This window comes from Parambassis ranga, chromosome 6 (assembly GCF_900634625.1).
Source record: "Parambassis ranga chromosome 6, fParRan2.1, whole genome shotgun sequence".
In the NCBI taxonomy this organism is placed as follows: Eukaryota; Metazoa; Chordata; class Actinopteri; family Ambassidae; genus Parambassis; species Parambassis ranga.
The window spans coordinates 13,589,370-13,604,363 of record NC_041027.1 but is presented as its reverse complement, the minus strand read 5'-3'; the positions used below and the strand labels follow the sequence as shown (position 1 = coordinate 13,604,363).

At 42.3% G+C, this 14,994-nt stretch overlaps 3 protein-coding genes across 4 annotated transcripts; all 3 read left to right on the top strand.

Annotated features, from left to right (window-relative positions):
- The first annotated feature begins 1,055 nt into the window (after positions 1-1,055).
- On the top strand, positions 1,056-2,614 carry LOC114437226 (sulfotransferase family cytosolic 2B member 1-like). 2 transcript variants are annotated; one of them, XM_028407783.1, is made up of 6 exons: positions 1,056-1,254; positions 1,378-1,589; positions 1,857-1,923; positions 2,030-2,124; positions 2,197-2,377; positions 2,472-2,614. In XM_028407783.1, the coding sequence occupies exons 1-6, from the start codon at positions 1,116-1,118 to the stop codon at positions 2,579-2,581; spliced, it is 804 nt and encodes a 267-aa protein (XP_028263584.1). In that variant the 5' UTR covers positions 1,056-1,115; the 3' UTR covers positions 2,582-2,614. The 2 variants fall into 2 exon arrangements, with proteins under 2 accessions (XP_028263584.1, XP_028263583.1); XM_028407782.1 differs by having other exon boundaries at positions 1,057-1,254; positions 1,797-1,923.
- Positions 2,615-2,772: 158 nt separating this feature from the next.
- Positions 2,773-5,488, top strand: LOC114437764 (sulfotransferase family cytosolic 2B member 1-like). Its single transcript, XM_028408647.1, has 6 exons — positions 2,773-4,335; positions 4,427-4,638; positions 4,752-4,878; positions 4,959-5,053; positions 5,125-5,305; positions 5,379-5,488. Exons 1-6 carry the CDS (start codon positions 4,197-4,199, stop codon positions 5,486-5,488), a joined length of 864 nt encoding a protein of 287 aa, XP_028264448.1. The 5' UTR covers positions 2,773-4,196.
- Positions 5,489-5,879: 391 nt separating this feature from the next.
- LOC114437849 (uncharacterized) lies at positions 5,880-10,004 on the top strand. The gene is made up of 8 exons (XM_028408782.1): positions 5,880-5,954; positions 6,057-6,365; positions 6,446-6,745; positions 8,738-8,791; positions 8,894-9,202; positions 9,283-9,582; positions 9,654-9,750; positions 9,899-10,004. Exons 1-8 carry the CDS (start codon positions 5,909-5,911, stop codon positions 10,002-10,004), a joined length of 1,521 nt encoding a protein of 506 aa, XP_028264583.1. The 5' UTR covers positions 5,880-5,908.
- Positions 10,005-14,994: the final 4,990 nt, after the last annotated feature.

The following is a 14,994-nucleotide window of genomic DNA, read 5'->3' as shown; positions in this document are numbered from 1 at the left end:
GATCAACCTACCAGAGAGCACATAACACAGGACATTGTTTGACCTCTCCGTTTGCTAGAATGGACGTATTTAGACTTGGTGACCAAAAAACAACACATCTGTCACATCTGTGATGGAGAGACCAGACAGGAAGCATGTGTCCTCGTGGTGCTTCAGGCTGTGTGAAGACTGACACTAGTCAAACATAATCAGACACAGATTGTTTGTGAACACACGTCCAATGTGAAACACAACACATTTAATAATGTCAGACACACAGAGCAACAAACACGAGGCTACGATGAAGAAGGAACATATTCAGAAAAGGGAAGGATGTTAATGATGCTGCAAAATATGTCAAAGAGAAGTTAATCATAGATCAGTCTTGTGAACCATTCAAATGCAGAATAGAGTAAATTATTCAGGAAATAATGTCATGTTTCATCATGTAAAAGTTGTGGAGATGGCGGCAAGTTAGAAAATAGGTATTCTAACTGAACCAGTGTTGGCCCCAAACAGCTGGCTCAGGAGGCCAAGCGGTTTGGGTCTCGGTTTTAAGAGTCGCACCGTCAGAAAGACAACGTGTTTTCCTTTGAAATGGTGTAAAAATCAACCCCGTCAGATAAAAGATGCAGCAGGTTAGAGATGAAAAAAATCTCTGACCACCGCAATCAATGGCCAGCAAAATGCAGGTGTGCAGCCCATTGGGTGATGGGCTGGATGGTGACCTGGACCGCCTGACCCATGCATTACCTGTGGGGTCTGTAGTTACATCAGCGGCCCACTGAGAGGCACTTCAGACTGTGTGGACACAAACACTGAAGTCAACCATGATCCGCTTCAGGCCACCTAATGTGAACATACAGCCAGTAAAGATGTTCCACTACACAAACAAGAGCGAGTATCAATTCGAACACCTCTACGTCTAGTATGTTAGCTTCATTCCTTATGTAGAGAATTAAATGAACAAAAAGTAGAATAAAGTTCAATATTTGAAGAGTCGACACTCCCTCTGCCACTGGAACTCTTCCTATTGGTCACTGCTGTGCTGCATCACTGGAAGAGGAGAATATAGCCTCCAGCTTACGATGTAGTAGCAGCACAGGGAAGTCAAAGGTTTCATCAGGGAGTCAACAATGACTGAGGCAGAGCTATACACCGAGTACAAGGGCGTATATTTACCAAAACTTACGTGCTCTCCACAGAGCCTGAAGTACTTTGAGGACTTCACTTTCCGTCCAGATGACATCATCATCGCCACTTATCCCAAGTCAGGTGAGGGTTTGACGAGAGGTATTCCACACCATGAACTGAACAGGCTAAAGTAGATCACTGTTTATTGTTTTTGAGTGATTCAATGTCGGGCAGACTCAGACAGCTTGTTTCTTTCATGTATAGGTACAAACTGGATGCAGTACATGGTCTCTCTGATCACGAATGACGGGGATTCAACACCTGTTGATACTCTTAGTAACTCCGAGCGTGCACCCTGGCTGGAGTTGTTTCAGGCCATTGCCCTCAACCTCGAAAAGAGGCCGTCGCCACGTGTGCTTACAACACACATGTGTTACAACATGATGCCACAGTCCTTCTTTGAAGCCAAGCCAAAGGTACATCTGGTGCACAGTGCCATCACAGATCACTGAGGTGATCACAGTGTGGTGTTTAGATGATATGGCCGAGCACAACTGTTGTTTGTCTGCTCGCTAAAGGGTTAAAATATATAAAATAAAGTAAGTACAATAAAGACTGTGAAGGAGGAGGGGTGGAGAACACCCTGCACCTTCTACCAGCTCTTCATCGTCTTGTCTCTGCAGGTGATATATGTCATGAGGAACCCCAAAGATGTCTTTACATCTTACTTCCACTTTCATCAGATAGCCTCTTTCCTCGTGAAACCAGGGTCATCCAGCGAGTTCCTGCACAAGTTCCTTGATGGAAAAGGTGCTTCTCCTCATCCCCAGTGTTTTAATGCATTACAAAAGACAACCCAATAAACAAGTATAACTGCTTCAAGGTTGTTCTGAATGTGATTTTGTTTTCCTTCTAGTTTCACGTGGCTCATGGTTCGATCATATAAAAAGCTGGCTGAGTGCTGACAGTAATGAGCAGATACTGTACATCTCCTATGAAGAGCTGACAGCGGTAAGAATCGAACTGCAGGAACATGACCTTAAACACAACACAAGCTTAAATGTTGTCTCTGTCTCTGTGCAGGACCTGAAGGCCTCTGTGGCCAAAGTGGCCGAGTTCCTGGAGAAACGTCTGGACGATGAGGTGATGGAGAAGATCGCAGAGAAATGTCTGTTCAATAACATGAAGGAGAACAAAGTGTCCAACTACTCTACTACTCCAATTCAGTTTTTGGACCAGACAAAGACAAAATTCTTCAGGAAAGGTTTGTTTAAAAAGAAATATTACTGCACCTAACACTGTATAAACAACAGCAACATGCTGTACACTCATGTGTTCTGTGTGTTGTTGTTCTTCAGGAGTCGTTGGTGACTGGAAGAACCTTCTAGCAGCAGAAGAAGCAGAGCACTTTGATGCTGTTTACACAGACAAAATGAAGGATGTGGAATATTCATTTGTGTGGGATTAAAATCTCTCACCATGTGAGTGTGTGTGTACAACATGAAATGCTGTCAGACTGTGTAGTCCCATCACCCCAGTCCCTGTCACTCCCTCCATCAGTGCAACCCACAGGTGATTGGTCATTGATTACTGTGATATGTGTGTAACAGATGTTAATACAGTTTTTATAGGACTGAACAAGTTGAGACACGTTGAGGGGACAGGGGACGGACGCCATGTAAGCCCACCACCACACAGATGGCAGGTGTGATGCCCATTGGGTGATGGGCTGGATGATCGGATTATTCTAACCTACAGGGGGTGAAACAATACATCATTAACATAGCTGTAGTCCTGATGAGGAACAAAAGACAAAGGTGACCAACAGCTGTTATGACCTGGACCGCCTGACCCATGCATTACCTGTGGGGTCAGTGGTTACATTAGCGGCCCACTGAGAGGCACTTCAGGCTGTGTGGACACAAACACTGAAGTCAGCCATGATCTGCTTCAGGCTGCCTAACATGAACATACAGCCAGTAAAGATGTTCCACTACACAAACAAGAGCGAATATCAGTTCAAACACATTTATGTGACATTATGTTATGTCATTCCTGAAACTTAAATGCATAAAAAGTAGAATAAAGTTCAATATTTGAAGAGTAGACACCCATGGTGTACAAATACTCCATAGTAGTAGAAGTAGTTTTGAGGTGTAGTTTTATAATCTGGTAAATATCTCAGACAAGAAAATCCCTTTGAGGCAGAAATAACCCTCTGGGCTCCCTGTGGGGCCTCAGGAGCCCTCACTGCAGGCGACCTACACCTGAACATATTTGATCTGAGACTTTGGTTAGTTTGACTAATGTTTGTCTCCACACAGCCTGAAGTGGCTCTGAGTGGGCTGCTGTGAACCACAGAGCCCTGCCTTCATGGCCGGTGTGTCGCTTATTGATCACTTATGATCATCGCCTCATCTGAAGTCTTATTTTGAACCGCAGCTGTTGACTCCTTAGCACTCTCCATGCTCCGCTCTGCTGCTCTGACTTAAACTTAATCACGTAAGAAACCTGCACATCTCACCTCCTGCAGCGCCCCTTCCAGCAGGTGGCGCCCTAGACGACTTCCTATGTCGCCTATATGGCAAGAGCCGGCCATAAATATTGTAAATGTTATATTTTGTCAGATACTTCTCACCCTGTAAAAAGAAGAAAGACCAGCGATGCAAAGGTGTGTGTGTGTGTGTGTAAATGACTGGACCGACTCACCTGCAAACTGTTAGGAGACACTTCAGTGTGTGTGTAGACAAACATTAGACAAACTGACCAGACCCTGAAGTCAAACCTGCAGCGTTATCATGGACTGTGACGAGCCTCACTCATTTAGTGCAAATATAGTTTACCTAACCACTAAACTGTGTGTTTGGCTTTTCTGTCTACATTAGAAGTTACTGTTAAACGGGTCAAACTTTGTTTAAAGCTGAAGTATGCAGAACTAAAGCAGACAGTCGACACTCCCTCTGCCACAGGAGCTCTCCTTATTGGTCCCCGCTGTGCTACATCACTGGAAGAGACAGGAATATAAGGCTCCATCAGGGATCCAGCCTGGCTGTTGTACACCTGTCACTGCTTTGGCTCCAACAATGGATGAGGAACAGCTGTACATCAAGCACAGGGGCGTATATCTATCAAAACTTCTGATCTCCCCAGAGAGCCTGCAGTACTTCGACAACTTCACTTTCCGTCCAGACGATATCATCATTGCAACGTACCCCAAGTCAGGTGAGGTGTTCCAGGTGATGGACTGAACAGGCTGATAAAATCCACTAATCTGTGAATCCATGCTGAGACCAGCTTGTGTTCCTTCGTGTAGGCACACACTGGATGCAGCACATGGTCTCTCTGATCTTCAGCGAAGGAGACATGACCTCCGTTGATACTCTTTATAACTGGGAGCGTGCGCCCTGGCTGGAGAATGTTACAGCTGTCGCCCTTAACCTCGAAGAGCGGCCGTCTCCACGTGTGTTTACGACTCACTTCCCTTACACCTTGATGCCACAGTCCTTCTTTGAAGCAAAGCCGAAGGTACGTCTGCTGAAACAGTCCGCCATAGATCAAACTGCAGCCTTGTCATGTCATTTTAACTAGTAGATGAAGGGTTAAACCACCTTCAGCTCTTCATCGTCTTGTCCCTGCAGGTGATCTACGTCATGAGGAACCCCAAAGATGTCTTTACATCTTACTTTCACTTTCACACTATAGCCTCCTTCCTCGTGAAACCAGGGTCATCCAGCGAGTTCCTGCACAAGTTCCTCGATGGAAAGGGTGGTTATAGACACCATACAGGGTTAATTAAAACATGAAGGCTTCACGTGCCTTTAATAAAGTATTTCTTTCGATCCTAGTTGTGAATGGCTCCTGGTTTGATCATGTAAACAGCTGGCTGAAGGCTGATGATAAGGAGCACATACTGTACATCTGCTATGAAGATATGATCACGGTATGACTGACAGACTCCATGAGAGTGGATCAACGGCGAGTGCATCAACTGGACTGTGCTTCTCTGTGCAGGACCTGAAGGCCTCTGTGGCCAAAGCGGCCGAGTTCTTGGAGAAACATCTGGACGATGAGGTGATGGAGAAGATCGCAGAGAAATGTCTGTTCAATAACATGAAGCAGAACAAAATGTCCAAACACCCTGATACTCCGACTGAAGTGTTGGACCAGACAAAGACAAAATTCTACAGGAAAGGTTCGTGACACACACACACACACACACACCTTTCCTTCAATCCGGATCTCACTCTTCTGTCTCTGTGCTTCAGGAGTCGTTGGTGACTGGAAGAATCAGCTAACAGCAGAAGAAGCAGAGCGCTTTGATGCTGTTTACGCAGACAAAATGAAGGATGTCGACCATAACTTTCAATGGGATTAAACCTCATTTATTCAGTTGTACCTCACTGTGATGCAAAGAATCTTTACTGTAATATTGAGTAGTTGTTTCTTATAATAAAATTCTCAATAATTTAATGTTTGAAACATTCTAAGAGGAAGAAAAATCCACTGACTTCCTGTTTGTGTGACAGGAAAGTGACAAAAAAATAAAAAAATAAAATCTCTTGTTTCCATTTATGCTGATTAGTGGCTCTCTTTAATGAATGGCACAATATACACAGGCAAAAAGGTATTTGGTTTATTTTTTTTAATATAAAAAAGTCCTAAATGATGTGAAGATGCAGGTGTTACTGACATAATTGCACATTTTGGCCCCGTCCTCACAGATAAGAAGGAAGTGAGACACTCGCTGTTCCTCAGGAAGTAGAAGAATCAGTCTGACTTCGGTTCAGTCGTCAACATGACTCTTCACCTCTGCCTGCTGCTCATCCTCGCTGCTCTCACAGGTCAGTCACACGTACCTGTGTTGTTTTATGTGAATAGATTGTTTTCTTTTATTGTTTATGTCACGCTTGAATAGAAGCCTAATATTAGCAGTTTTATTGCAGGAATCTGCAGCATCACTACAGTCAGGGAAGTGTCAGTGAGGAGGGGAGGCTCCGTCTCTGTCCCGTGTCTGTACGAGCCAAAATATAAGAGCTATGTGAAATACTTGTGTGAAGGATACCACTGGAATCAATGCACTTCTGTGGTCAAAACAAATCAGGCAGGGGAGAAGTTTTTTATCCGTGATGACAGTCAGCAAAACATCTTCACTGTGACTATTATTGATGTGAAGTCCAGTTATTACTGGTGTGCTGTGGAGATCAACCAGGGGGATGATGTTGGGAGTTATTTCAAGCTGTCTCTCACTACAGGTAAGAACAACACACACTTCACTCTCTGCTGCTGATCTGTTACTTCTGATGAACTGAACTTTATTGTTGTTCTCTTTAAGGGTCACCGCTTCTCTACGTGGATCATCAGGAGGTGACAGGGTTTAAGGGAGAAGACTTAACCATCACCTGTCGTCATAGAATGTCAGGAAAGGAGGAGTGGTGCAGGCTTGGAGGGTCCTGTGTGAGAGCACCAGGTGGATCAATAGATGGAATAAACGTGATCATTGAAAGTGCTGCCAGTGTTTTCACTGTGACTATGAGACGAATGAACACAGAGAGCGGCGGCTGGTATTTCTGTCAGAGGGCCGGCTTACAGATGCCGGTGTATGTAAGGGTTAAACACAGGCCCAGCCCTGCCAGTGAGTACCACACTGTTTACCATTATCTACAAATATATGCATGAGAATCATGCTGCAGTTTCTATTTGCAGCAACGAGGAAGTTCATCACATTTGCATCTACTGCTGAAGCTGTGAATCTCACCTCAGACTCTCAGCCACCGCCCACAGATCAAAGTGGACACCACAGGTCAGCACCCACAGCTTTAGAGTGCTGAGGCTGCTTTACTGTTAAAGTACACGCAAAATACAGGATGTCTGTGAGTCTGGAGAAAAATTAAAATATTCCCCACATCTCACTAAACATTATTAAAAACTGTTTTAAATGTCTGCTCCAGCCCGTCTGTTAACCTGCTGAGCTTCATCTTCCTCCTGACTGTGGCGATCTCCATCTTAGTGATGGTCTTGCTCATCTGGTTTATCCTGAAAACATGCAGTAAGTAGTTAAATTCTGAAAACCTCTGTTATCAAATATTAGAAATTGAAGAGTAGATATGTGCAACATTGTCATTATGATACTGAAATTATTGATTTTACAGAGCAGAAAAAAGAATCAGCTTCAATGACGGTAAGAACATAAAGGACACTTTAAAACACTTTATTTAAAATAAAACAAACTGATAAAATAAGAGCTGTAAATGTGTACATTAGCCTTATCAATGATCACATCCTATTTACTCTTTATACACAGAATGAAGAAGACATAACATACAGTGTTGTATTATACAGGAGGAGAACTCCCTCTGAGGTAAGCTGCAGTCACATCAGCATAAAGTTCTGATGGATGTTCTTGGTAAAAATGGACCCACATGATTTTCTAATCCTCTGTTTAATTACCCAGAGGTCAAAGTCTCAGAGCGACGTGGACGTCTGGTATAGTTCTGTTGTCACCATTAAACAACAACCCAAAGGTACCAGGAGCCGGCCTCACTGTTTTTGAACCGCACTCGGAACATTTCCTGTTCATTTCTTACTTACAGCACACTGACCAACAGAGCATCCAAACAGCCTGCTTCCATCATTAGCTCTATTTAAAGACATGCCAATACACTTTTATTCAGTGTTTACACTCATTTCCTCATGTTTGACACATTGATCGTATTGGCCACGCCTCTGGGTTGGTTTAATCTTTTGTTTAGAGCTGAATAATTTGCCTCATCATGTAAATAGTAACTGCTCACTGACCTGTGCTACCCCCTGCTGGACTGCATCAAAAATACAATTTGGTCAGTTTTCTGTGAAATTCTTTGATTTATTTTATTCTTGTTGAAATAAAATTATTTTTTTTACTGATTAAACAAATAAGCTCCATGTCTGTGTGTAAAAAGTTTGTATTTAATTATGGTTAACTCAAATAACGATTATTATTATTAATATTATTATTTCTTGAAATCTTGCAATCACAAGTCAGCACTGACATAAAGCTGCATTCACTAAGGTAAATACAACACTGTTAAAATGGCCGACTTCACAAATGTTTGAATTAATATGCTATAATATATGCATATACATCTATGTTGATGATGAGTCAGTGTGGCAGGCTGTAATCTGTAAATGAATATTTTTTAAAAGTATCCGTCCCAACACTGGCGGTGTCTAACTCTGCTTCAGTCATTGTCGACAGCAGCACCTGTGGCTCCCTGATGAAACCTTTGACTTCACTGTGCTGCTGTTATATTCTCCTCTTCCAGTGATGCAGCACAGCAGTGACCAATAGGAAGAGTTCTAGTAGCAGAGGGAGTGTCGACTCTTCAAATATTGAACTTTATTCTACTTTTTATTTATTTTTTTATTCTACATCAGGAATGAAGCTAACATAATGTCACATAGAAGTGTGTGAGTTGATACTCGCTATTTTGTTTTGTTTTTTAATATAAAAAAAGCCTTAAATGACGTGAAGATGCAGTTGTTACTGAAATAATTTCACATTCTGGCCCCGTCCTCACAGATAAGAAGGAAGTGAGACACTCACTGCTCCTCAGGAAGTAGAAGAATCAGTCTGACTTCGGTTCAGTCGTCAACATGACTCTTCACCTCTGCCTGCTGCTCATCCTCGCTGCTCTCACAGGTCAGTCACACGTTCCTGTGTTGTTTTCTGTGGATAGATTGTTTTCTTTTATTTTTTATGTCATGCTTGAATAGAAGCCTAATATTAGCAGTTTTATTGCAGGAATCTGCAGCATCACTACAGTCAGGAAAGTGTCAGTGAGGAGGGGAGGCTCCGTCTCTGTCCCGTGTCTGTACGAGCCAAAATATAAGAGCCATGTGAAATACTTGTGTGAAGGATACCGCTGGAATCTCTGTACTTATGTGGTCAAAACAAATCAGCCAGGGGAGAAGTTTTTTATCCGTGATGACAGTCAGCAAAACATCTTCACTGTGACTATTATTGATGTGAAGTACAGTTATTACTGGTGTGCTGTGGAGATCAACCAGGGGGCTGATGTTAGGAGTTATTTCAAGCTGTCTCTCACTACAGGTAAGAACAACACACACTTCACTCCCTGCTGCTGATCTGTTACTTCTGATGAACTGAACTTTATTCTTGTTCTCTTTAAGGGCCACCGCTTCTCTACGTGGATCATCAGGAGGTGACAGGGTTTAATGGAGAAGACTTAACCATCACCTGTCGTCATAGAATGTCAGGAAAGGATGAGTGGTGCAGGCTTGGAGGGTCCTGTGTGAGAGCACCAGGTGGATCAATAGATGGAATAAACGTGATCATTGAAAGTGCTGCCAGTGTTTTCACTGTGACTATGAGACGAATGAACACAGAGAGCGGCGGCTGGTATTTCTGTCAGAGGGCCGGCTTACAGATGCCGGTGTATGTAAGGGTTAAACACAGGCCCAGCCCTGCCAGTGAGTACCACACTGTTTACCATTATCTATAAATATATGCATGAGAATCATGCTGCAGTTTCTATTTGCAGCAACGAGGAAGTTCATCACATTTGCATCTACTGCTGAAGCTGTGAATCTCACCTCAGACTCTCAGCCACCGCCCACAGATCAAAGTGGACACCACAGGTCAGCACCCGCAGCTTTAGAGTGCTGAGGCTGCTTTACTGTTAAAGTACACGCAAAATACAGGATTTCTGTGGGTCTGGAGAAAAATTAAAATATTCCCCACATCTCACTAAACATTATTAAAAGCTGTTTTAAATGTCTGCTCCAGCCCGTCTGTTAACCTGCTGAGCTTCATCTTCCTCCTGACTGTGGCGATCTCCATCTTAGTGATGGTCTTGCTCATCTGGTTTATCCTGAAAACATGCAGTAAGTAGTTAAATTCTGAAAACCTTTGTTATCAAATATTAGAAATTGAAGAGTAGATATGTGCAACATTGTCATTATGATACTGAAATTATTGATTTTATAGAGCAGAAAAAAGAATCAGCGTCAATGACGGTAAGAACATAAAGGACACTTTAAAACAGTTTATTTAAAATAAAACAAACTGATAAAATAAGAGCTGTAAATGTGTACATTGGCCTTATCAATAATCACATCCTATTTACTCTTTATACACAGAATGAAGAAGACATAACATACAGTGTTGTGTCACACAGGAGGAGAACTCCCTCTGAGGTAAGCTGCAGTCACATCAGCGTAAAGTTCTGATGGATGTTCTCAGTAAAAATGGACCCACATGATTTTCTAATTCATTATTTAACTTCCCAGAGTTTGTGCACTGAAAGAGATGTGGACGTCTTGTATAGTTCTGTGGTTACCATTAAAAAACCACCGACACAAAAGGTACCAGGAGCCGGCCTCACTGTTTTTGAACCGCACTCGGAACATTTCCTGTTTATGTCTGTCTGTGTTTTCCAGGTTGTGTCAGACGCTGAGTGTGCTACTTACAGCACACTGACCAACAGAGCATCCAAACAGCCTGCTTCCATCATTAGCTCTGTTTAAAGACATGCCAATACACTGACACCTCTGGGTTGATTTGTCATCTTTGATTTGAATTTTGAAATTTTCGAAATTTTTGTTGATTTAATCTTTTGTTTAGAGCTGAATAATTTGCCACATATTACTGGAAGGATGTATGAAAACACCACTTCACATATTTTTCTCTGTACCATCATGTAAATAGTAACTGCTCACTGACCTGTGCTGCCCCCTGCTGGACTGCATCAAAAATACGTTTCGGTCAGTTTTCTGTGAAATTTGATTTATTTTATTCTTGTCGAAATAAAATGTTTTTTTTTACTGATTAAACAAATAAGCTCCATGTCTGTGTGTAAAAAGTTTGTATTTAATTATGGTTAACTCAAATAACGATTATTACTAGAAAAGGGCATTTCCTGAAGACAATGCAAGTTTGATTGCTGCAGCTGAAGCATTGCCTCTGTGTGTCAGCCTGTCACCATGGTAACAGCAGAGGAGACCTTCAAAAAACCACTCCAACTTTGAGAGCCTGGCGTGTGGAAACGATTCGGAACTAGAAAATTCTGAATACAAGTTTGATAGAGCAGCATCTAATGAGCGTTTTAAGACTAAAATGGAGTCTGTAGCTTGAAATTTGTAGGAGGAGATACACTTGGCAGACGACCCTCGTTGGAGGGATCTCTCATAGACTCCCATGTTAAAAATGACACAGAAATTGCTTAATATTTGAAAAATTATAATTTTTTTTAAAAAAACTTGAAGATGACCCGGAATGTCCTCTGTGAGATGAACATTTTGATAGTTGAATGCGAGGCAGGGTTCTAGGCAGGGGCAAAAGGGGGCAGTGCCCCCTCAAATAAATGTCTGTCTAAATTTTTTAAAGTTGAGAAAGCACGTTAATATACTCACCAAATTAATATATTACGTATTGACAAAATTATCACACACACACACCCTGAGCCCTGAGTAAACATCCAATCAGCGTCCGTATGCAAATGAGTCAACACGTAGTCTAACGGTGTAGTGTCAGGTTTCAGTGTGGTTACGGAGAGGGAAGACTTTAAAGAATCTCCTACCCGACGTAGGAGATTTTAAAACTCAGTGAGAGTCAGCCAGATTTCCAAAGTAAACACACGCCCCTTTCTCTCGGAGCTCACCCCGAAGCCACGCCTCCCAATCACATGGACGCGCATCACCTGAAGACGAGCTGCAGTCTTTGACTTCGGCCATCATGCACGTACCTCTCTGGTGCACGCAGAGCAGGAAGAGAGTGACAACCAGCCAATACTCCGTGCAGGGTCCACCCGGAGGATTGGCTGATGTTTTTAGTGTTTTATAGCTTCCACAGATGATTAATATTCTTCGCTTTAATGTGAAACTGCTGAACTAATCGGTTGCTATCGGATTGTAAAGAGAAGTTACACTAATTTAACAAAAAGTGCATCAGAATGAAATCTCCTACCCGACCTTTAAAGGAGCTGCACACATGCATCTCGGGGAGTTCGAATACTCCGCTCTGAAACGAACTTCGTTCTTGTTCTTCCCACCTCAGGAGCAAGGAGAAAGTTCTTTGTTCTCGTGGAGCATGCTCCCAGCTCTACAACCAGCACAGAGCCATGACCGCTGTCTGACAGAGCCCTACTAAAGCCCCGCCTCAGACTGTAGTTCTACACTGTTCTGTTTCAGATCACCTCTGCAGTTTCTACAAAGCCAGCTTACTTAATTTCCACTCCAGCTCTAGCAGGACACAGACACTGCAATATATCCATTTTTTTGTGAACGTTTTTGCAAAGGGAAATATGAGACTGGGGTTGTAAAGCAGATAGGAATAGAGTGCTTTAAAAAAATACAAATCAAACAAATAATAAAAAAGAGAAAACATTACATGATCTATAGCCTATCTGCTGTGCTTTATATATTTTAGTGTTACTTTTATTCATAAGACTACCTTTTAGTTTTGTAAACTTAAACTTACTTACTAAATCTATATTAAGGATATTTTATCTATTCAATTTTCATGTTTCAGTTTCCCCCTGAGGGATCGCCACCTTATAGTGATCAGGGGGATGCATGCAGTGGCGGTTCTACATTGAATGACTCCCCGGGCGAGACTCCCCGTAAGCCCCCCCCCCCCCCCTCATTAAATAAGGGTGAAGGCTGCAATTCAGTTTTAATAATACAGTGCGTTTTACAATAAGAAATTGTCTTAAAGCACTTCACAGAGACCCAGAGCCTGAACTCCCTTAAGAGCCACGGTGTCAGGAAAAACTCCCTTTTAACAGGAAGAAACCTTGAGCAGGATCTGGCTCATAAGGAAGAACCGTCCTGCTGCCAGTTGGCCGGGTAGAGGAGGAGAAGAAGAGGGAGACAGGACAGAGAGGATGAAGGAGAGAGAGAGGAACAAACATGCACAAACATTACAGAAAACAAACATGACAGATTGCAAAATGGATAATATGATGATAAATGGTATAAATAATAAATTCCCCATTGTCTATATATTTTTTTAATTAAACTAACATAAGGCATGTAAACTAGAGCACTTGGATCAAACATATGTCCTTGCTTATTCAGACAAAACAAAAATATTTCACTGTACTATTGCTTTAATAAGCAGCATAAAAGGTTGTAATTGTGTACACACTTTGGGCAACTAGTGATTTTGATACCTGTGTGATGGTCCAGGCTGTGGGCATCAAGTGAAGAGAGGCTGAATGGATGATAAATATGGATGAAAAATAATCATTCCCACTTTTTACCCTGTATTTAACTCATAAAGCAGCTGACAGTGAGCAGTACTCTTACTTAGTTTACCGTTAATCAGCCTGTCATTGATGGACGGACTTATTTATTTATTTATGTATTTATTTATGGACTTAACTTGTTCGCTAACCGACGAGCCAGAGCAGCGCATCATGGATGGACGTTATAAAAACACAGTGCGCAGCATCAGACTCTCAGTCCAGCATCAGACTATACTGCTGCTATACACAAACACGCAGTGACACACACTATCGGGACAGAGTGAGACCTCCCCCTTTCACTCCCTGTCCGGTCCGTTTGGAGACCCAGAGGTGAGCTCTTCCTCTCCTCCTCTTACAGCTTCTGTACGGCAGCTTCTCAGCATCAGGGGCACCTGCAGCTGCAGGGGGCGCTAATTTGCCAATTCTCCACACAGTGATCTATGATGTATTTATATTATATTATATTATTTTTTCCAACTGTTCGTACCGCCCCATGTGATGCCGCCCCTGGCGACCACCCGGTCTACCCGTGCCCAAAACCGCCACTGATTGCGTGCCTCAGTGCTATACCAGCAGAAGCTTAGTCTTCAGGTGAAGATAAAGGCCTGACAAGGAAAATATTGTCACTATAAGAGAGGAAGAAAGTGCTTTAACATGAAGTGTACACATGGTGCCCCCATCACATTCTGACTGCCCCCTCATACATGCCTGTCTAGAACCGGCCCTGGTTGAAAGGCTGAAATCGGTCAATGTATGCTGAAGATACACTGCGCCAAAAAAACATACGGAATAATAATAAAATAATAATAATAAGAAGAGGAAGTTAGTTTTTTGTGACTCTGAAGAGTGATATGCAGTGGCACAAATCATTTTATGGTGACCGATTATTTTGTTTTCATCAATATTCCCCTTAGCCAGTATTTCCCATCTTTTATCGTGTACCTTGAACGCACCATTCCGTTAGCTAGCCAGTTTGTTTTGTTATCGTCTAAATGAGTTTCGTTTCCTGCACTGATGCCAGATAATGCTTAACAGCAGCCTATTTACGACTTTGAAAAGTTATTGCTGTGACATTTAATCGCACGTCTTGACCCCCTATAACGATTAATGTGAAGCTTTGTCTCGCAATACTCCATGTACGCCAGGTATTGTTGTTTGCTAACGTTAGCCAGCATAGCAGGTCTGCTAGCTTCTCCGGGGAGGTGCAACGGTTATTTCTTTCAGCACAGAGACTGAGGACGCGCATAAAACCAGAGCCGACAGCTGCAAAACAATGTCTACTGTCACAGCACCAGGTAGCTATAGGGCAAGTTTAGTTAATTAGTGTTTAAAGTGTTTTTTTTTTAATGTTTATACCGCGCACTGCTCGGTAATTTTAAGTCGCACACATTATGTGTCAGAGCTACATTACCGTATAACCTGGCATAGTGTCAGTTAGAAGTTGTATTTTTTTACATTTCTTACTTTCTAAAATCAATTCTTCCTAAAAGAATATTGTAAAACACTTCGATCACTTGACACTACACTTGTGCAGGGAAATAGAACCACTCATTTTCAATTATTTGTATGATAATCACTCATCAGTTGGCCCCTGGTTTATTTAAAGATAAGGACTCAATCCAGGTTTGATTAGCAG